At 40.6% G+C, this 23,643-nt stretch overlaps 1 protein-coding gene across 3 annotated transcripts in view; it reads left to right on the plus strand.

The window, feature by feature from the left end:
* Window positions 1-23,643, plus strand: part of DAW1 (dynein assembly factor with WD repeats 1) — a 35,597-nt gene that overhangs the window by 10,911 nt on the left and 1,043 nt on the right. For 2 of the 3 annotated variants that reach the window (NM_001075930.1, XM_024975504.1), the window contains 8 exons: window positions 1,304-1,426; window positions 5,497-5,596; window positions 9,592-9,699; window positions 12,255-12,361; window positions 14,070-14,172; window positions 15,107-15,221; window positions 19,934-20,010; window positions 21,834-21,996. In NM_001075930.1, the coding sequence (NP_001069398.1) occupies window positions 1,304-1,426; window positions 5,497-5,596; window positions 9,592-9,699; window positions 12,255-12,361; window positions 14,070-14,172; window positions 15,107-15,221; window positions 19,934-20,010; window positions 21,834-21,996 (896 nt within the window). The remainder of the gene's footprint in view (window positions 1-1,303; window positions 1,427-5,496; window positions 5,597-9,591; window positions 9,700-12,254; window positions 12,362-14,069; window positions 14,173-15,106; window positions 15,222-19,933; window positions 20,011-21,833; window positions 21,997-23,643) is intronic. The other variant, XM_024975508.2, reaches the window with a different exon arrangement.

Below are 23,643 nucleotides of genomic sequence, written 5' to 3' on the forward strand. Positions count from 1 at the left end.
AGGAATAATAAAGATACTATGATTTTTAACTCAAGAGAACAATATACTAACAATTCCTGTAGTAGAACAGTAATGTTAAAGGATTGTTAAATGTTAAACAGATATTTAGTGAACACCTCATAGTGTGCCAGTCACGTTCCAGGGCCTGGCAGTGATGGTGGTAAACCACATGGGTAGAAAGACGAACGTTTATGAAAGAAACAATCCAGATCCTCAGGGACTAGCTTTGGGAATGTGACTGATCAGGCTATGCTTTTGGGTGAAGTTGAGGTCCTGGAGTTAGCCAGGGCTGCTGGTCTTATGGATCATGAGCAGAGTTTGCATTTTCCTCTAGATTACTAGGAAGCCATTTGAGGAAGTTTAAAAAAGTAAATGCAGTTTCTATGAGGAAAATAGATTTGTAAGAACCATGTGTGAGCCACACCCTAACAGAAGATGGTTTTGTTTAGGCAAGACATGGAGGCAATGGGGCTAGTGAGACATGACCATCCTAAGGATGTGTGCTGAGATTGGGCGAATAGAATGATTTACTGATAGGTTGTGTGTGGGATGTGAGGGAAAGAGGCGTCAAAGATGAAGCCAAGATCTTATGGTCTGACTGACTGGAAGAATGATGTTATTTATTAAGATATATTAGAGTTTCAGAAAAGGTTACTGATTATTAACATTTTTTAGTTATGTAACTATAGTATAAGAATGATTATTGGAAGGATTACTCTTTATTTAGTAACTCCTTTTTGGGTTTGGTCTACAATTGAAAAGTTTCCAAGTCAAAGGGTTTAGATATTGTTCTCAGTTCAACTCTGTTCTGCATACACAATTTCCATTGTAAAAAAATGAGATAAACGAGATTATGAGGGCTTCCCTGATAGCTCAGTTGGTAAAGAATCTGCCTGCAATGCAGGAGATCCCAGTTTGATTCCTAGGTTGGGAAGATCCCCTGGAAAAGGGATAGGCTACCCACTCCAGTATTCTGGGCTTCCCTTGTGAATCAGCTGGTAAAGAATCCACCTTCAATTTGGGAGACCTGGGTTCGATCCCTGGTTTGGGAAAATCCCCTGGAGAAGGAAAGTCTACCCACTGCAGTATTCTGACCTGGAGAATTCAATGGACTGTATAGTTCGTGGGGTTGCAAAGAGTCAGACATGACTAAGTCACTTTCACTTAACTCTTTGTTTTTCATACACAATTTTCAGTGTAAAAAGCAAGATAAATGAGGTTATAGTTTTGCAGGCAAAAACATGAGGTCTTTACTAACACACTGCTGGTCTCACCTTTGCTGTATTTCCACTGCTTGTGTTAGCTTTATCACGGGAAGCTATGATCGGACATGCAAGCTCTGGGACACTGCCTCTGGAGAGGAGCTTCACACCCTGGAGGGTCACAGGAATGTGGTGTATGCCATAGCGTTCAACAACCCTTATGGGTAAGAAGACATCCACTTGTCCAGTGATTCCTTATTAATCCACTGGTTCTTTTATTCACTGCTCCCTCCATCTAGTGGGGAAGGAAAAGAGGAAGATGAAGAACCAAAAGTTGTTGAGTGTCTGATGTATGCTATAGTATGTGCATGCTAAGTCACTTCAGTCATGTTCGATTCTATGTGACCCCACAGACTGCAGCCAGCCAGGCTCCTCCTTAAGTGGGATTCTCCAGCCAAGAATACTGGAGTGGGTTGCCATGCCCTCCTCCAGGGGATCTTCTCAACCCAGGGATCCAACCCATGTCTCTTATGTCTCTTGCATTGGCAAGCGCGTTCTTTACCACTAGTGCCACCTGGGAAGCCCAACTCAGCCATAAAAAGAAATGAAATTGGGTCATTTGTAGTGATGTTGATGAATCGAGGTCTTCCCAAGTGGCGCTAGTGGTAAAGAACCCGCCTGTCAATGCAGGAGATGGAAAAGATGTGGGTTCGATCCCTGGGTCAGGAAAATCCCTGAGGATGAGCATGGCAACGCACTCCAGTGTTCTTAATTGGACAATCCCATGGACAGAGGAGCCTGGCGGGCTGTGGTCCACAGGTTCGAAAAGAGTCAGACACGACTGAAGAGAATTAGGATGTTTGCAGGTTCGGATGAACCTAGAGTTTGTCCTACAGAGTGAGGTAAATCAGAAAGACAAAAACAAATATTGTATATTAAGGCATATATATGAAATCTAGAAAAATGGTATAAATGAATCTATTTGCAGGGCAGGAATAGAGAATGCAGACATATATGGACACTGCGGGAAGGAGAGGATGCGATGAATTGGGAGAGTAGCATTGACACACATATGTGTATGTGTGTATAAAATAGATAGCTAGTGTATAAAATAGATAACTAGTGTGCTGTATAGCACAGGGAGCTCAGCTCGGTGGCCTGTGGTGACCTAGAAGGGTGGGATGGGGCAGTGGGAGGGAGGCTCAAGAGGGAGGCAATATATGTATACATTTAGCTGATTCACTTCATTGTACAGCAGAAACTAATTCAACTTTGTAAAGCAATTATACTCCAACAATAAAATAAAAAAAAATAAATTTAAATATCTTCTTCAGTGTTCAAAGTAGCTTTGGGAGAGGTATTACTGGCCTCACATAACATAGATAAAATTCAGGCACCCCTCCCAGGATCACACAGTAGTACAGTGGTGAGCTCGAGTTCCTGCTGATGCAGGGCTGACTCTCTGCCCTTGGAAGTTCTCTGACTGGAAGATGAACCCTGACCGGAAGTTCCTGCTGATGTTCCTAGCAATGGACCACAAGAGGATAGCTGTACATGCATGACATGGTTTGCTTTGTGTAGCAGTTAACTTATAGTCTTATCAGGTATAAAACCATGTATAGTGACATGCTAAATAACAGTACAAAATGCAGCAGAACCATTTTTAAGCTAACTTCTAGTTAACCTGTTCAGTAGATCTTACCAAGGTCCTCTATCCTGAATGACACACTACTTATACCTATAGCTGTTTGAATGCCTGTAGCAACTAGTCTATCCACCAGTACACTTAACTTCTCTTTCCACTGGGGACGTTTTCAGCTTACCAAGAGTTAGTTGTATTTGTCCACAAACCTGCTTGTTGGGGGTTGTGCTTTCAATGTGTAATAATCTAACTTAATTAGATATTGCTTAAGCTAGTGAAATATGATGTGTGAAATTAAAGCTGTTATCTCCTATGAAAACACAGATAAGGTAAATATTTGAAAAAATTGTTACTAAATGAAGTTGTAGATGAGACCATTATAAAAATTAGAGAAGACATTGTAGAAAGGACCCTCTTTTCATTTAGTGTTAGAGACCACAGAAAACCATGTCTGGGGACTGAGAACAGAGGAGAGAGCCAAGGCATTAGAGTTAGTCTGGATAATTATAAAGTCTGCAGCTGTACTGAGCACTTATAATTTTCTGTGGGGTAGGTATTTTGGGCCATAGGACCCCTCACATTTTTGTTTTACAGAGGAAAAGACTGATGGACTTCAGTACATACAACTTAACATATGTATGTTTAAAAAATTAATACATAAAAGAAAAGTGATCACTGTGAGAAAATTTGTAACATATGCAACAAAGAGTTATTATGGAGAACATGTAAAGAACTCCTTTACAAATCAATAGAAACAACACATCGGAAAAATAGTCAAAAATATGAATAGACATACTTAACAACTAGGTAAATACCAATTTTAAAATTATTTTTATGTTTTGGCCATCTGAATGGCAAAAATTAAGAGGTTAATAAATTACACGCCATATTGTTGAAGAGGAACTAAAGAGCCTCCTTGATGAGGGTGAAGGAGAAGAGTGAAAGAGCCAAGCTTAAAACTAAATATTAGAAAAACTAAGACCATGCCATCTGGCCCCATTACTTCATGGCAAATAGAAGGGGACAAAGTGGAAGTTGTAGCATATTTCCTCTTCTTGGACTCTAAAATCACTGCAGACAGTGACTGCAGCCATGAAATCAGAAGATGTTCGCTTCTTGGCGGGAAAGCAATGACAAACCTAGACAGTGTATTGAAAAGCAGAGACATTACTCTGCTGACAAAGGTCCATATAGTCAAGGCTATGGTCTTCCCAGGGGTCATATATGGCTGTGAGAGCTGGACTGTAAAGGAGGCAGAACGCCAAAGAATTGATGCATTCAAACTGTGGTGCTGGAGAAGACTTCTGAAAGTCCCTTGGACAGCAAGGAGAGTAAACCAGTCAATTTTAAGGGAAATCAACCCAGAAAACTCATTGGAAGGATTGATGCTGAAGCTGAAGCTCAAGTATTTTAATCATCTGATGTAAACAGCTGACTTGTTGAAAAAGCCCCTGAGGCTGGGAAAAATTGAGAGCCGAAGGAGAAGAGAGAATCAGAGGATGTCATGGCTGGATGGCATCACCGATGAAATAGACATGAATTTGGGAAAACTTTGGGAGATGGTGTGGGACAGGGAGGCCAGGCTTGCTGCCATCCATGGGGGTCACAAAGAGTTGGATGCGACTAGGCAACTGAATAGCAACATTGTTGAGGATGGGGTAAAATGAACACTTTCCTACACTTTTGAACAGTGAGCTTGCAGTGCAAGTGATGGCCCAACTGTGTGAACTTTTGATGACTTGCTATTAGTACAAAAGACAGACAGGGTTAAGGTTAAAGAAAAGATGTTAGTTTCCTGGTTGAGGGTTGAACAGGCTAATTTACTCTTACTTGTTGGGTGTTGATCAGTAGCCCTGATCCACAATAGGTGTGTGAAGCTTCTTGCTTGAAAGGAACTGAAGTCTTTATTGTATTTCCTCTCCAAATCCTCTTTCTTCTTTAAAGACCTTACAATTGGAATAATACAGGTTTTACTTTCTCAAGGAGACACTTACTATCTAACTTCTCAAAACCTTATCTAGCTACATGTTTAATTGGATTTATATCTTTCCATTTTCCTTCTTTTAAATTTGATATTACTATCTTCAGTATATCTAACAGAATTTTTCCATATTCCTACAACCATATTACACATTATTAATTTCCACTTATTAGTAATTTTCTAAACTAAATCCTTTACCATATTCATTAATGAAAAAATTATTGCAATCTTAAACACAATTTATATTTAAAATGTAAAATATTTAAAATTGAACACATAAAGAGATATTATTCAAAAATTAGAATATTATTTTGTTTTCCACTGCAACAGATACAGGATTGCTTATTATTTTAGCTTATTTAAAATTTTTATTTTACATTGGAGTATAGTTGATTTGCTGGATTGCTTATTATTTTAAAAGTGAAATAAAATTTTTTGTGGGGGTTGGGTGGAGAGGGGCACTTCCCATCCTCAGGACTCCTGAGGGAAAATAAATTACTGAGTAATAAATTACTTATTTACTTTTTAAAATTAATTTTTATTGAAGTATAAAAAGCAAAGTAGATTTCTAAATAGAGATCCATGTATTAATATCTTGTCTTAATTCAGTGTATCAAATACTGTGATTGACTTTGTTTTCAAATTCCATATGTATATTTTTTAAATCTTAGTGACAAAATTGCCACTGGGTCCTTTGATAAGACTTGTAAACTATGGAGTGTAGAAACTGGAAAATGTTACCATACCTTTAGGGGTCATACAGCAGAAATAGTGAGTATATTTATTTTATTATATTTTTATGTTGTCATTCCTTTTGTTTTTGCTTTGTTTTACTTTTTTGTTTTTATCTTTTTCAGTAGATCTTATTTTTTAGAGAAGTTGAGGTTGACAGAAAAATTGAGTGGAAAGTGCAAAAATTTCCCATATATTCCTCCACCTCTCCTCCAAAGCATGCCCACTGTCAGCATTCCCACCAGGGCAGCACATATATTGCAAGTGATGAGTTTACATTAGCGCTTCACATAGTTGTTATTTCTTTTTAGGATTCCATTGCAAAAGTAGTTGTTATACCTTTATAACTAATTTAAAAATCTGTTATTTTAAATTTCTCTATATTATATATGATGGTGTTTATATCATTCACAAACTACTCTAGTTTTAATATCTTGCAGATACTGTCAAAGACTCATATCCTGCATTGACTAAAAATAATGAGATAAGTGTATGAGTACCATAGCCAATCTGATGTCTTTTTCATTGACTTGCCTTTAGAGAATTGACTTGATTGAGGATTGGCGAACTTCTTAAAATAGCTTTTAAACTAACTTTTTTATACCATGTAAAATATCTAAGCTGATTGTTTCCTGGATAAAATTAGAACTCAGATTTGCATAAGTGGTTTGATACTCTAAATTGCTTTCACTATTGGGAAGCCCTCATCCTTAATTAATTCTGTGTTAAATGTCTTACAACAATTAGTGAGATCATTTGCACCCTGTGGAACAACTGATAGCTTTGAAAGAGTTTGCTTATTTTAGGAGTAAAATTTATTTATATTCATTCTTCATATTTATTGTATTTTCATCCAACAAGAGCTATGTTCAAGGTACTTTGCTGGGGATGCTGCAGTGAAAAATTATACAGTTTTTTTTTTAATGTGTATTGGCTTAGTTGTTCCTCGTAACAACCCTAAGGGGTAGCTATTTCTCCATTTTTCAGTTGAGGATGCTGAGGTGTACAGAACTTAAGTAACTCGCACAAGGTCATAAGAAAGACACAATCCTCATTTTCATAGTGTGGCCGTGTTTCCACACTCCCTTGGAATTCTGAAGGTTTTCTTTTTTTTATAGTTCCTAGGAAGACATTCATATTTTGGAATCAATGACATCAACCCAGTGAATATTTGCTAAGTATTGACTGTGTGAAGCTGTGGTCTATGTGTGGGGGGCCAAATTGTAGTTCTTGGCCCCTGAAGATTTTGCAGTTTTCTAGAGGGAGTAGAGGTGTCCATGGTTAAGTTCAAAGATGTATTGTAGGTGGGCTAGAAGTTGGTGTGAAGTTCTCCACTGGTGAGAAGTGGAGTGAAGCTCCACTGGTGTGCCCCAGTGAGAGCACAGAGGGAACAGCCAAGCCTCCTTAGCCAGGAGAGGTATTCAGGGAAGACTCTGCAGAGAAGTGGCAGGTGTGTTCCGGGCAGAGTGAGCTGCACCAACAAATGCCCAGAGGAGGTGTGTAACCATGGTACGTGCTTGAGAACTCAGTAGGCTGACTGTTCAGAGCAGCACTCCCCCAGCTTCACTGCACAGAAAGTGCTTATATGGAGATACATACACTTGTAAGCACTGCCTGCCCATAGTCAGATGTGATGGGCAGGGATCCCAGGTGTTGCCCAAAGGTGTCAATGACTTGGCATATGTGTTGACCTGCAAAGTTAGATCCCAGTCTTTGTGTGATGGAAGTAGGGGAGGCAGGAGAGGCTACACTGCAGATTTATAGAGGGTCTTAAATGCCGTACTAAGGAATTGGGACTTTATCCTGAAGCTTTTGCCATACTGTTGAGAGTTTTCACCTGAGAGGGGCATGGTCAGTTTTTGCATTTGGGGAAGATGGTTCTTTTGCCATTGTGAAGGAGACACGGGGGAAGGATAAAATGGGAAGTATGAGCCAGTGGGGATCTGGTAACTATGCAAAGAAAGATATCAAAGCCCTGTCATGAGGAGAATGTGAGAGAAGTCAAGGGGTGGGAGGGGTAGGGCTGGGTTACCAGGGAGATATGAGGCACGAAGGAAGAAAGTATTTAGGATGATTTCCTGATTTCAGACCTGGGCAACTGACAGTGTCATTCACCAAGTCTGTGCATAAGAGAGAAACAGGTTTCTTCATTTGATTTGCATGTCTTAGACAGGGTGATAAAAATCTCCCTGTGTGATGTCCAAAAAGAGGCATCCATTTGGCAGTTGGCTCTTTGGGGCTGAGCTGAGCAGTGAAGTCTGGGTAAAAGACATGGATGTGTGAGTCACTGGCATCTGGGTGGCAGTAGAAACCACCAAACAACTGTAAAGTTTCCAGTGGGAAAGGTAGACTATGAGGAGAAAACTGGCGGGATTCTGGAAAGATGGAGAAGAGAAACTTTAAAAAGATACAACAAAAGAGATAAGAAGTAAGAGGAAAAATGCAGAGCATTATCAAAATAGTCAAGAAGGAAGAAAACATCAGGAACCTCAAGGAGGTTAAGTGAGATGACCAAGACCAACCAAGCCTCTCAACTGGACATTTATCCAGAGTGGTCCCAGTAGAGAAGATGGAAAGCGAGTGCCGGTAGACAATTTTTCCAAGGAATTTGGTTGTAATGGGAAATAATGTTAGTTTAAAAAGGGACAGATATTGTCAAGGGAGAATTTGTTTTCATGTGGGAAGAACTCAAGCATGTTTATAGGCTATTGGGAAGGATCTAGTTTAGAGCGAAAGGAAAGTTGGTGAGATCATCTCCCCGTGGAGCGCAGGGAATGCATTTTCTTAAAATGGCAGCGATCTCTCTGAATCTGAGACTTGGGGAGAGGAAAGTGAGGGTCAGGGGAGGAAGTTCCCACCAGACAGGTAAGGTTTTTTCAGGGAAGTGTTAGGAGACAAAGTTATCTGATGAGCAGGAATAAAGATGGGAGTGTAGTCAAGAGTAGGGAATGGTAGAATGTACTGAGTCAGAGGCATGTTGGGCAAAGCAGGGAATGGTACTGAGGTCACATCTGAGGATGGAAGGCACGAATGAGCAACACTAGTTGTCTGCCATGCTGCTTTCTTAAACTACCTTGGTTGAGTGATGAGGTAGGGCTGACAAATGAGTGGATAAATACAAGTAAATAAATCCCAGGCTAATACAAGTTGTTAGGTGATTTGTGAAGGGTGCAGGTGGAAGATGGGGATAGGAGTTTTGGGCATGCTGGCAAGAGTGATTCTCCAGGTGTCAGTTGACTGGGGCATGATGGACCAGGAGAAAAGAGAGGGGTTTACATGAGATGGAAGTCATCCTGCAGCGGGTAAGGGGTCTGGGCTTGGTGAAGAAGACAAAAAGCAGAAGTACTAGGAAATTGTAACTAGAGATTGGTGTATCAGGAGCGAGTTTCCTAGAGGAGGTGATGCCAAGGTCAGGGTGTAGCCATGGGGGTGATTATAAAAGGAGTCCGGGATCACGGGTCCAGGGGTGTTGGATGAACGGCCCACAGGAAGGGTACTGGGGACTTGGAACTGAGACTGTAAGCCAATAACCAAAGTCTTAAGCAAGTGAGGGGTGTGATTGAGAGGAAGATGGGAGCCAGAGGGACTTCTCTGATGGCCCACTGCTCTTCCACTGGAGGTGGTATGGGTTCAGACCCTGGATGGGGAACTAAGATCCCACATGCCCCGAGGCCTGGCCAAAAGGTGAAAACAAATAAACAAAATGGAAGGGAGCCAGACAGCATGAATCTCAAAGGAATGGGCTTTGCTTTTGTTCTTGATCTTCTGTGGTCTAGAAGTGACTAAGGGGAACCAGTGCCCCTCCAAGCCTGAGCTGGGTGACGTGGAGAACAGTAGCCTCTGCTCAAGCAGAGAATGCTTCCGGGTCAAGCTGCAGACGGATGGCTACTCATATCTGGTATTTTGCCTACTTATCTGTGCAAAGAATTAGGCTGAATTTGCTAAGGGAGTTGCAGTTTCAAGCTTCTGTATAATAGGATTAACAGTCTGAAACTCTTATCTTTCTAAAATCTCTCCCATTTCATGTAATTCAGGTATGTTTATCATTTAATCCTCAAAGCACATTGGTGGCTACTGGAAGCATGGACACGACTGCCAAGCTGTGGGACATTCAGAGTGGAGAGGAAGTTTTCACCTTAACAGTATGTTGCTAATGTTAATAACTTTAAAACCTTTACATTTTCATTAGCTGTTCCTTTGGATAAGATTTTTACCTGAGTTTTTTTTTAAATTGGTAGTTTTATTGCAAAATGAACTCTAAGTTAGAAGATGTTTTTGAGCAATTGGTTTTCAGACTGCAGTAAAAAAGTGTTTCAGTTCGTTTGCTAGCTATTCCCAAAGACTTAAATGGACACACTGGGCTTTGGGCTTTTTAAAAGCCCATAAAAAAGCCTGATGGGCTTTTTACTTCAACTAGCTTCAGTCTAAAAAAGGTAGTGACTATTGCTTAAAACCTATGGTCATCTACCTGGTTAGAAGCAGAGGATGTGGAGGCTGGCACCTTTTGGAAGAGGCAGAACTTGAGGAACCTGCCAGAAAATGTCTTAAAAGAATGACTGTTAACTCCCTTCTTCTCTAACCTCCAGTCCCAGAAGCTTCCTGTATCACAAAGAATGAAGTATAAGGGGCCAGCGGAAGGAGGTGACAAGGTCAAAGGGCACTGCCCAAAGAGTGGATGCTGATGTTGTATCTCGGTGGAGGTCCTGTCTGTCTCCACCACACGTCCATTCAGCACCATCTTTAACGCTACCCTCCACTTCTTCCTGCCCCAGCCAAACGAAAAAGGGTGATTCCCAGTGGCAATAGGTGGGAACAGTTGAATGGGAAATCACGTTATCCTATTCTTCTGAATTATAAATGGATTTAAAAAATAGAACCCATTTTATAGGTGAGCTTTTTCTCAGAAAGTTTAAAAAAGGACTAGAAAAAGAGAGGAAAAACAGTGCTTTTAACTGACAGCAAGAGTTTTTCTTTATTAAATGAATGTCTTGTTCTATTTACATAAGCATATTTTTCACATCTTCACCTTCGTCAGTTTTGTGCATTGGGCTTCTTCACCACCTCTTCTTTCAGACAAATGCCTAAGAGCATTGGAAGGCATATGTCCTGCTCTGCACACTGTCTGACACCAGGGAATACATTTGTGTGCTCAGAATTTTAATGTTCAGCTCCATTTAATCTTTGTCATTTGGAATCAACCAGAAATTTAATTTGTAAATGAACTTTTTTATTATGAAAAAAGTAACTAAGTGAATTTACTGAAATCATTAAGCAAAATGAGGGCCACATCCAAGCAGGATCTACAGCAGAGGGGGGGGCCCTTCTTCCCACTGTCTCATACAGTTTGATTCATCCACCCCAGAGGACATCCAGATGAAAGTCAGGCCAAAGGCTAGATATTTATTAATCTATTTCACGTTAATTCACTATAAGAATTTTAGTTTTAAAAACATTAGCTTTATTTCACAAGCTTTTTGTCTTTTGCCCATCACCTTTTATTAGCTCATAAAGCATACAGGGTGTTTTCCTGCTGGCTCAGATGGTAAAGAGTCTGCCTGCTATGCAAGAGACCTGGGTTCAATCTCTGGGTCGGGAAGATCCCCTGGAGAAGGGAAGTGCAACCCACTCCAGTATTTTTGCCTGGAAAATTCCATGGGCAGAGGAGCCTGGAGGACTACAGTCCATGGGGCTGCAAACAGTTGGAGATGACTGAGTAAGACTTAAAAAAAAAAAAATTAGCCCATTAAGCATACAGACCTTTTTAGCGTTTCCACAACAGTATGAATGAAGTCCTTTGATTTCCCAACACATATCTTTTTCTTTTTCTTTTTTTTGTAAAACAGCTTCAGTTCAGTTCAGTTCAGCTGCTCAGTCATGTCCAACTCCTTGTGACCCCATGGACTGCAGCACGCCAAGCCTCCCTGTCCATCACCAACTCCCGGAATTTACTCAAACTCACGTCCATCGAGTCGGTGATGCCATCCAATCATCTCATCCTCTGTCATCCCTTTTTCTCGCCTGCAATCTTTCCTGGCATCAGGGTCTTTTCAAATGAGTCAGCTCTTCGAATCAGATGGCCAAAGTATTGGAGTTTCAGCTTCGGCTTCAGTCCTTCCAATGAATATTCAGGATTGATTTCCTTTAGGATGGACTGGTTGGATCTCCTCAATTTTTACTAAATTTGCAGAATTGCACAACCATCACCAAGACACTAGTGTTCGACCATTTCCATTACTCCCCACCCCCCATCCCCCAAAATACCCTTGTGCCCTTGGTTTACAGTTTTTCTTTATTCCCACCCCCCAACTGCTAATCTCTCTTCTCCCTATAGAGCTTTGTCTCTCAATGGCAAGCCACTCCAGTACTCTTGCCTAGAAAATCCCATGGATGGAGGAGCCCGGTGGGCTACAGTCCATGGGGTCGCCACGAGTCGGTCGAGACTGAGCGACTTCACTTTCACTTTTCACTTGCATGCAAAGGAGAAGGAAATGGCAACCCACTCCAGTGTTCTTGCCTGGAGAATCCCAGGGACGGCAGAGCCTGGTGGGCTGCTGTCTATGGGGTTGCACAGAGTCGGACATGACTGAAGCGACTTAGCAGCAGCAGCAGCAGTGCTTTCTTTTGGACTGTTATGTGATACATGGGTAGAAATTGTTTCATCTATAGGTATGCATGTGGATATGTGCTCTTTTCCTAGGGACACTCAGCTGAAATCATCTCCTTGTCCTTTAACACGTCAGGAAACAGGATCATCACGGGCTCTTTTGATCACACAGTTACAGTGTGGGAGGCTGATACTGGAAGGTATCCTTGATTTTTAAGAATTTCTTTAAAACCTGGATCAGAAGATTAAGAAAACACTTGCTATTGATCAGCTTAATATTAAACCTATTAACTGTGCCTTGGATTTCATAGGAATAGGGCAAATTGGAAGCAAATCAGTTCATTCTTTAATGATATTTCTTTTTTATTTTAATTTATTTTTAATTGGAGTATAATTGTCTTACAATATTGTGTTGGCTTCTGCCTTACAACAACATGAATCAGCCATAAGGCTTCCCTGGTGTCTCAGATGGTAAGGAATCTATTGGCAGTGCAGGAGACCTGGGTTCTGTCCCTGGGTTGGCAAGATCCTCTGGAAAAGGGAATGGCAACCCACTCCAGTATTCTTGCCTGGAGAATTCCATGGACAGAGGAGCCTGGCAGGCTAAAATCCATGGGGTCGCAAAGAGTCAGATCTGATGGAGCAGCTAACACTTTCACTTTCATGCATGTATCTCCTTCCTCTTGAGACTCCCTCCCAACCCCCAGCCCATCCCACTCCTCTAGGTCATCACTGAGGACTGAATTGAGCCCCGTGTGTTAATACAGCAACTTCCTACTGGCTATCTATTTTGCATATGGTAATGTATACGTTTCAACGCTACTCTCTCAATTCGTCCCTCTCTCTCCTTCCTCCTGCTGTGTCCAAAATCTTTTCATTATGTCTGCGTCTCTATTCCTGCCCTTCAAATAGATTCATTGGTACCATTTTCTAGATTCCACATATACGTATTAATATATAAAATTTGTTTTTCTCTTTCTGACTTACTTGTTATATATGCTTCCTCAGAATTCTGAGCAAATAATGGCAAACAGCAACATAAAGGAGAATGTTAGCAATAGCCTGGTTATATAGCTATTATTTATTCTATGTATTGTGTAATCAAATTTCAATGGCTTGTCTTTAGGGTCAGCATGGAAATCATGAATAAATAAAATCATGGCTAATGATGCAAATTTAATTTAGTCCAAGAACTTCAATTTTCTCCCTAATTATTTTTGGTTCTAGTTGCTAAGAAGTTAACTAAATTAGCTTATTTGTGTTGTAAAACTCCACTCAGTTTTCAGGGATCCCAATTAAGATGCATGCATTGAGAAGGAAGGGTTCTTAGACAACTGATGGATAGTTTCTGAACTACAGAGGGGTCCACCCATCTGGTGTACAATTAGTTCCAGGATTCAGATTATCCATGCCTTTCTGAAGCATTGTCTTAAGTAATGTTGTTATTTTGGGTTGTTTAAATTTTCATTATGTGCCTATGTGAGTCGCTCAGTTGTGTCTGACTCTTTGTGACCCCATGGACTGTAGCCCACCAGGCTCCTTTGTCCATGGGGATTCTCCAGACAAGAACACTGGAGTGGATTGCTATGCCCTTCTCCAGGGGATCTTCCCAACCTAGGGATCGAACCCAGGTCTCCTGCATTGTGGGCAGATTCTTTACCATTTGAGTTAGCCAGGAAGCCTATTTGAGTTTCCCAGGAAGCCTACCTAAGCCTAAAATTTTAAGTATATTTTTGTTGAGATGAAATTAAGAGGCTAGTTGACTCTTTTTGAGCTACAGTTAAACCATCACAGATATTTTGTGAAAACTGAAATTCACCTTGTACACTGATGGCTTGACATCTTTCTTTGTCCACATATCCTGAATGAATGCATCTTTCACCAGTCTGAACCATTTCTGTTTTGTAGAAAGGTGTATACCTTAATCGGACATTGTGCTGAGATCAGCAGCGCTGTGTTCAACTGGGATTGCTCTCTGATATTAACTGGCTCTATGGACAAAACCTGCAAGGTAAGCTCGAGAAATATCTTTGCTTTATAACTCTTGTGTTTGGGCTCTGTACTGTGTCAAGTATTCATTGCAGCATTAACACATTTTAAAGGTGCTAGAAAATTAAGATATTAATTTATCCAAAAATTGGTAATTTTAAGTTGCAAATTGATGATCCTACAAGTTTGAAGGATTTATGATGTAAAATAGCTTTGATGATTCAAAGGTATTAAAAGATCTTTTTTATCAGAGAACATTTGCTTTATAGTGTTGTGTTAGTTTCTGCTATACAGCCAAGTGAATCACCCACACATATACACGTGTCCCTTCTTTTTTGGATTTCCTTCCCATTTAGGTCACCACAGAGCACTGAGTAGAGTTCCTTGTGCTAAAATATCTTATTTTATGAAGGCACATTATCTTTGTTTAATGTCTCTCTATCCCTTTATTAAACTTCCATTAGCATAAACTTCAAGAAGTCTCAACATGACGTCTCCCTGCCTTTGTGTTTCTGTTGCTAAGAGCTTATGCTCTAGAATTATTATTAGATATATAGATTGTATATTAAATGTATTATAATCCGAGTGTACTTTTTATTTCCCAGCATTGTAGTTTTAGATCAAGCTTTTTATTACTTGATGACCTTCATATGAAAAGAGGTTGCTTCTACTCCATCAGTGAAACACGCACTTTGAGATTTTTTTTCCTAAAATAGTGACAGATTTGTATTCTGAAGTCTGTCTTTGATCTTCTCTATGTCAAAAGCTTGCCTTGTTAGATGGTTGGTTGCAGTCTCTGGTTGTGAATCAAAAGAAAATGAACAAAAAGTGAAAATTATACACATGATTTTGGTACAGTTTATTTAATCAGCTGTAAACATGTCATAAAGACTACTGGCCATCTTTGTGTGTTGGAGAGGAAGTCATAGTCTTCATCATTTTTTTTTAAATTGTAGCTATGGGATGCTGTAAATGGAAAATGTGTGGCAACATTAACAGGCCATGATGATGAAATACTAGACAGCTGTTTTGATTACACCGGAAAGCTTATTGCAACTGCTTCAGCCGATGGTAGGTAATCTGCCTGTACATTTAATTTATGGAGGGATTTATGTTTTGTTTAATAAACATAGGTGAGTCTGCATCATAAGTCATCTCCCTGATGACCATCTATGATAGAAACGACATGTGCCTCATCTCTATGATGCCCAAGCATGTCACTACACTGTGTCTGGATCATATTCTTGATATTGCATGCAATGCTGTAGAAGGTTTGTATCGCCTCCTTGACACCACATATGTTGTTAAACTATATCTCTATCATCTTCTTGATAACTATATATACACATGTACTATATATACTAGTACACCTCGGGTCATCTCCCTGATGACCGTGCATTATGCTACCCTATGTTGTTCTCCTCAGCTTGACTGTTATCAATGGTGATATAATAAATCTGCATTTTCTCCTTTATGATCACATTTGCTACTCTACCAGAGAAGGCAGTGGCACCCCACTCCAGTACTCTTGCCTGGAAAATCCCATGGGTGGAAGAGCCTGGAAGGCTGCAGTCCATGGGGTCGCTGAGGGTTGGACACGACTGAGCGACTTCACTTTCATGCATCAGAGAAGGAAATGGCAACCCACTTCACTGTTCTTGCCTGGAGAATCCCAGGGACGGGGGAGCCTGGTGGGCTGCCGTCTCTGGGGTCGCACAGAGTCAGACACGACTCAAGTGACTTAGTGGTAGCGGTGCTGCTCTACCATGTCTAGCAAATCTTCATGATGAACATATATAATTCTGTGCTACCCCTCATCTTCTTGAGTACCACTTATGAGTCTACGCTATGCCCATGTCATCTTACTGATAACCACAGTCAGATGCTCTACTGTCTAATCATCTAGACAGCATGTATAGTTTTATTCTTTGTCTGCACCATTTTCTTGACAATAACAAATGAAGTTATGCTATATCTACATCCTTTTAAAATAATTATGTATGTTGTTATTGTTGGGCCTTCCCTGTTGTCTCAGTGGTAAAGAACCCACCTGCCAATGCAGGAGATGCGGGTTTGATCCCTGGACCAGGAAGATCCTCTAGAGAAGGAAATGGCAACCTACTCCGGTATCTTTCCTGGGAAATCCCGTGGGCAGAGGAACCAGGTGGGCTACAGTCCAAGGGGTCACAAAAGTGTTGGACAATAACGAAGTTATGCTATAGCTACGTCCTTTAAAATTATGCATGCCACTATGCTGCCGGTTATCTCACTGACGACACTAGATTGTGCAGTAAGATGTTTGTGTTGTCACCTTGACAACCATATATGATGCAGTGCTGTGTGCAAAGTCTGTTTAGCAAGCACATGTGATGCTATATTATCTCTTTGAGAACTATATCTCTTTGATAATTCCACATGATGAATGTCTGTGTGCATGTACTCAAAAGCTCAGTGTGATGCTTTACCTTGTTTTATCATTTCCTTCACAATCATGTGGAGTGCCGCCCTATTTCGCATCATCTCCTAGACAACTGTGTGTGATGATTCAGTTTGCTTCATATCCATGGAGGCCATGTATGGTGCTGCAACATACCTGTGTCGTCTATTGATAACCACATATGTTGCTACGCTGTATATGTGTTATCTCCCGACAGGCCACAGATGACTATGTCTCCACTATCTGCTTGATGGCTTGTGTGATGCTACTGTATGTCTTTTCATCATCTTGAGAAGCACACATCATGCTTTACTAAAGCTGTGTTATCTCTATGGTAGCTACACACACAATGCACACCGTGTCTGCATCAACATTCTGACTGCCATGTATGACCCCACATTACACTTGAATCGTCTTATTGATGGTCATGGATCATGCTACGCTATGTCTGTCTCATCTCCTTGATTCTAAACTGTATCCTTGTGATCTTCTCATCAGTAACCCATGACACTATGCTGTGTCTCGGTCATCTCCCTGACGGACATGTGCGATGCTACACTCTATCTGCATCATCCTTCTGATCACATTTGACCCTAAACTATGTCTGTGCCATGTCCCTCATGATGCCATCATGCTTGATGCCCTCCTATGTCTACATCCTCTCTGTGATAACCACAGGTGACTCTGAATCTGTCACCTGCTGTGAGTGCATGTCCTGCTACTCTACGACTGTGTCATTGCCCTGACAATGTGAGCAAGCTTTCACTCTAAGTCACCTCTGATAGTCATGTATAATGCTACTGCTGCTGCTGCTGCTAAGTCGCTTCAGTCGTGTCCGACTCTGTGCAACCCCACAGACGGCAGCCCACCAGGCCCCACCGTCCCTGGGATTCTCTAGGTAAGAATACTGGAGTGGGTTGCCATTTCCTCCTCCAATGCATGAAAGTGAAAAGTGAAACTGAAGTCGCCCAGTTGTGTCCAACTCTTAGCGACCCCATGGACTGCAGCCTACCAGGCTCCCCCGCCCATGGGATTTTCCAGGCAAGAGTACTGGAGTGGGGTGCCATTGCCTTCTCTGGTATGATGCTACACATATGTTTAATTCCCTTACTGAACATATGTGACTACATCATGCTTGTATAAATCCTTAATAGCTTTTTAAGAAATTCTGGCAAAAATCAAATGCTGTTTCTAGGCTGTTTCTGTTCACTTCTTTGCCTATATTTGCTCCTTGTGACTAGCATACTTTTAAGTAGCTACTTTGTGTTATAATCAGTTGTAGAATTTTGCCTGTGATTCCTTTTTATTACAGTCTTTATTACTGTCTCACTCTTCAAAATTATATTTGCAAACTGTTCTCTTACTCATTAGGACTTTTCAAAGGTGATCCTTTGATCATACACACATGTTTTTTTTTGCATCCTGAAATACAAACACCCTGAATCTGGAGAATTTTATTTTTTAAACTAACTACTTATTTTCTCATCTTCTCACAGATCTTGGCTTTTAAAAATCATCCCTTAAAAATAATGAATCTGCCCTTTTCATTTTAAATATCATTCTCATTTATACAAAAGAATCTGTTTATTAAATATACATGGAGTGTCTACTTTGTGCCAGGAATTCTTTAGGAACACAGGATATATCGATGGAAAAAAGAGATGGGCATCTCTTCCCTCCTAGAGCTATGTTTCGAAGGGGGAGACCACAAACAATATCATACATGTGTCTTATATAGAATATTAGATTATATAGAATGTCAGGAGTTGTCAGTGGTATAGGGGAAGAAACAAGCAGGGACAAGTGATCAGGACACTGAGGGATGGACGTGAATAAAATATAAGCTCAATTCTTTTAGTTTTGTCCTTTCTATCATCTGCTGTTTTCTCTAGCAGTGATTCTGTTCTTTCCTTTCTTCAATAGCACATTACTTTCAAAAAACATCTTTCTCTTTTGGTTTGTGTTGTAAACCTCTTTTCATTCTGTCCCTCCTAAGAAGCCTTGATGTTTAGAGCCATTTTTTATTTACCTTTGGTCTTTGCTCCTCATTCGCATCTTAAAATTTGATCTCATTCAAAAGAGTTAGTTGCCTGTGCGGCTACAAGCTGTTTCTTTATATTTATTGCCTCTTTCACCTTCACTGGAGTTACTCTCAAGGCTGAATTTCTTTGATGTCTTATTCATAGTTCTATCTTATAAAAAATTGCAATTTCAGGCTATATTATTTTTGTGTTTTCTGAAACTTAAAAATACTTTTGCAAAATTTGATGTATTAGTCTGTACTGCATATTTTTGTCTTATTCACAAACTCTTAAAACAAGTAGATCGCTTTCCTTTAAAGCTTTTGAAGTATCCAATGAAGTAGCACTATTATATTTTCATCATATTAATTCTACTATAGCAATTTTTGTCTACTTCCTCTTGAAGTTGTGAGAGAGGAAAGTTAAAAATTAAGATATTTTGCTTCTCTCTAAATGGAAATTAAGTAACCAAAATTCCCTGTTTTTGCAAATTTTACCTTGATTTTATACTTTGTGTTGAGACAGCATCCTTCACCTGGCCAGATAAATTTTAATTTTTTTATGGCAACAATTTTATTACTTCTGTTTTTTCTCCTTCTATGCTTATGTAATGACTCTATTCCTTAATTCTAAGGAAATGTTATATCTATCCATCCATTCATCCATTTGTCTACCTATCCTTCATCCATCTACCCATCCATCCATCCATCCATCCATCTACACATCCATCCATCCATCCATCAATCCATCCATCCTACATCTACTTATTGAGTGTTTAATACGAGTTTGGCATTTCTAGGCACTGGATATACAGCAGGGAACAAATCATTCTATTTGCCTTTTCTATTGAAAAGGTTTTCCTAGCACCTATTCTTCATTCTTTGTAAGTAGTGGCTGCTGACCCCTCTCAGAAGGCCTCTTGTGTCTTCTGTAACCTTAGACTCATATTTGGTGTCTGATATAAGTCTTGCTGTTTATTTCTGTAGGTAATCAGAATCATCAAAACTTGTTGTGAGTCCCCATTTCTTCTCCTTAAAATTTGATTCTTTTTGATTTCCTGTCTCTGCACCTCCATCTATCTTGGAACCTAGTGTCTCTTCTAATAAGCTGGGGCTAGAGAGATGCTTCTTACCCCTGTTCTTCTCCTGTAGAGGGATCAGCTTGCATTTATAGTATTAAGTGTCTGGCTCTCACCACAGGCAAGAAGACAAACTTAGCACAGAGCTTACATGTCAGAGGGATAGATATTTAGAAAATTCAAGTCATGTGGTCCAAAGTCCTGCATTTCTGATGAACTTATATATATCTCCACTCCTTTCAAAAAGGAACAGCAAGAATTTTCAGTGCGGCCACAAGAGAATGTGTTACCAAATTGGAAGGCCATGAAGGAGAAATTTCAAAGGTGAGTTGCTTTTCTCGTTTGGAGCAATTTATTTATTTTCAAAAATAAGCATCAAGCTTAATACAAATCGGTCTATTGTTACTGATAGTATCAAGGTTTTGCCCAGTTATCTCATTCTTTGCAGAAATCAGTTACCTGAAGAGTAAGTTTTCAAATGTGTCCTCAAACTCAGTGTAATAAAATGATTTCTAAAACCTTTTACAAAGTATAAAACAGCATTCTCCTCAGCCATGAAAAAAGTTTCAGTTAACAAAGGATACTCATTAAAGCTATTCAGAAGCTAGTGAAGTGCTTTTCCTGGTTCTAGTAAACACACCCCTTTTATATTATGCAAAAGAACAGGCTGCACAGCAAATTTCAAGTGTCCTATAGAACACATGCCATTGAGGAAGTATTTCCTAAAAGTATTTACCACTTAAAAATGTTAAAAATGAAAAAAAAAAAAAGTTAAAAATGACCTATCTTGAAACTTGAAAGCTGTAGTTTAGGATTTCATATGAACTCCTCCCAAAAGCTTATCCATGCAGTACGGCCATCCAGTCAGTGATTTGAGGTTTAGAGATGTCCTCAGAAAATTGTAGAGAAGGCTGGGACCGGTGACTCTCACCCCCAGCTCAGCCCAATTCCTTGGTCTCGTGCCTAAGATGAGATTTTCCACCTTTTTAATCAGCTCAGTGGATTCAGGTCTCTGCAGGCTCCCCTGCTATTGGTGGCCCTTGCCCTCCTGCCCATCAGGGTTGGTCTCTTAGACATTGCAGAGCACATCCTCTGCATTAGGCTGGGAGGCCCGGGAGATTGGTAGTACGAGGGCTGAGGGATGTGGCCATGGGAAACAGGCCACAAAGAGAGACTGAGCTATGTTTCCGAGTGTCTGGCGTGGCACACTCAACAAACGCACATGTTTTTGTGTGTGTATGAGTAGAAAGAGTTCTCAGACTCTACATTATTGCATTTTATGCTTGTTAACTGATATATTATCTATTGAATTGCCATCCAGTAATGGCATTTCTATGGGGTGCCAAGCTAAAGCATTCTTTCATTCATTTTGAGAGCTCCCACTATGCTAGGTAGCATGCTGGGCCCTGGTGACACTGTGATGAAAAAAGCCATAACCTGGGGGCTTGCCCTCATCAAACCTATAGTCACAGAGGAAATGACCCACATCACCATCTTCTGATGATTTAGGAAAGGTTATAAACATGACCTCCAGAGGAGCTGAGGACTGGCAGTTTTCTCTGCTGCTCACATACCATGTGACAATGCCTGGCCCGTTGGGGCTTCAAGCCCACATGGATGGAAACTGCTGCACTTTGAGTAGCAACACAGAAAGTCCTCTCCTGTGGACCCTGACATTCTGTGCCACAGATTGAAGGACCATCTCTACACTCGTGATGACAGAAAGTTAGTCTGTAGAGGTGACACCGAGGTTTGGGTGTGAAGATGCCTGACTTGTGTTCTCATCCACACTGGGGCTCTGCCTCTTGGTTTGAGTGGAGAGATTGGTGTCAACAGCCTTTGCTCCTGAAATGAAAAGAAGCTGGGTGGGGAACACTCCAAGTATAAGGGAGCTGTGGTCTTTATCCTTAGACTTGTGTGTGAGGGGTAGGCAATCAGACACCATTGTCTAGATTTTAATTTTCATGTATTAGTCTCTGCAGTCTTTTTCCCACCCTGAAAGAACTGTTCTAGGTAAGAATAAGTACCAGGCTGGGAAGGTGAACAGGTAACTTAGTGATGTCTGCTTTTTATTGAAGAAAAATATACTGGGAATCAAATTACACCAACCTGTGATTGCTTCCCCTCAACCCCTTGCTTGCCTGTAGATTTCTTTCAACCCCCAAGGCAACCGCCTTCTCACTGGCAGCTCTGACAAAACAGCTAGAATCTGGGATGCTCAGACTGGTCAGTGCCTCCAGGTTCTTGAGGGACACACGGATGAGATCTTCTCCTGTGCTTTCAACTATAAAGGCGACATAATCATTACAGGTAGGGGAGAAATAGACCTCATCAACTCAGCTTTCCTTTCAATTGGCTGTTAGAGTTTCTGAGCTGAATACCAAAAGGAGCCCACTCCTATTCCCACCCTTCTTCCAGGGTCCCTAGCTCACCTGGGGCCATTATTTAGGTTTAGCTGCTTTGCAGGACCACAGGAATAGGCTCTGCCTGTGACTATAAGGCTTTGTGAATCCTGAATTTCAATTGCCCCAGACAGGGTAAGAATTTAGTAACCTGCCTTACTGTTGACTACATATCCCCAGGCATCATCCATCCAGTGGTTAATATTCAGTTGATGGCAGTAAGTCTTAGTAACTAAAACAAGTCAGGACCTGAGTTCTCCAGAGTGGGATTTACAGCCCATTAGAGATTTATTCTTTGGGCAAAACTGTTTTCTCCTTGGATGTCCCCTTGTAACCCATTAATATGTGGGGCAAAGAGCACATATTGAACATTTTTCCAACCATGAACAATTTATTGTGAGTGAATTATATCAGCAATGTTTCATAAGAACTGGATTAAGAGTAGGTTAGTTGAGATTGTAGAAAAGGGAGAACATGCCAAGAATATGGCGTAACGTGAGTAGGTGCCTCTGGAGGAAACCCTGGCAAGGAGCAGGGTGCAAATGATAGTGTGGGGTGGGGATACCCACAGGGGAATGAATCTGATTAACTCTCAATGATTCTCATTGTGTTGAGAAAATTTTTAAATTGCTTAACTGGTCTAAGGAGTTTAATGTCTCATATGCAAACTTGGCTGCATACGTTGGCTGATTTTCTTTATTTTAATCAGACAACTTCAAAGGTGCTGAGAATAATCTCTGCCTTTGCCCTAAAATTCCAGTCCTTTCTACTTAATTATGGATGATTTCTAAAATTACAGATTACTTTCTTGGGGCCTATGGTTCGTAAGTGTTACTATAATGTTGGTATTCCTAAGACAATACCATAGTAAATAGCATCAAATCCTTTCTCCTGATGATGGAGGATGTGAGTGGTTGTGGCAGAGGACACTGAAGTTGGGGCTGCTTTGTCAGAGGACCAACCTTTCCTAGTCTACCCTGTTTGTGTTAAGCCGGGCCAGCCCTGCAATACCTCTTTCCTCATCCACAGGAGGCCCTGGATTTAGGGAAGGAATATTAGTAGTTTGTGCCTTGTTTTAATGCTGGCCTTCAAAAGCCTGAGCTCTTTTAAGATATTATTAGTTTATTTAGTATTTCCCAAAGCAAACTCCCAGAGATAGTGAAGGAAAAGGAAGCCTGGCATGCTATAGTCAATGGAGTTGCAAAGAGTCAGATATGACTTAGTGACTGAACAATACCAAAAATAAATAAATAAAAGCACCAATATGCTAAATATTGGTCCGCTCGATGACAGCGTTTATGAGAATGGGAAGTGACATGTCTTCCTTGCCATCAGCAGAGCGCTTTGTTTGAATATGAATCTGCCCTGTTCTCCTGGTGGACCCTGGTGTGGTTAACTGCATGCATTTTCAGTGGACTGCCTGAGGGTTTAGAATCACAAAATGGAAGCAAACTGTCCAAAGTGGTCAGGACACTTTCAAAAAGATGAGATACCTTTGGGTACAATGTACAGTCCGCACAGGCTTTTACAGCCCCCACACTGCTAGTATTGATGA

Source organism: Bos taurus, chromosome 2 (assembly GCF_002263795.3).
Source record: "Bos taurus isolate L1 Dominette 01449 registration number 42190680 breed Hereford chromosome 2, ARS-UCD2.0, whole genome shotgun sequence".
NCBI lineage: Eukaryota > Metazoa > Chordata > Mammalia > Artiodactyla > Bovidae > Bos > Bos taurus.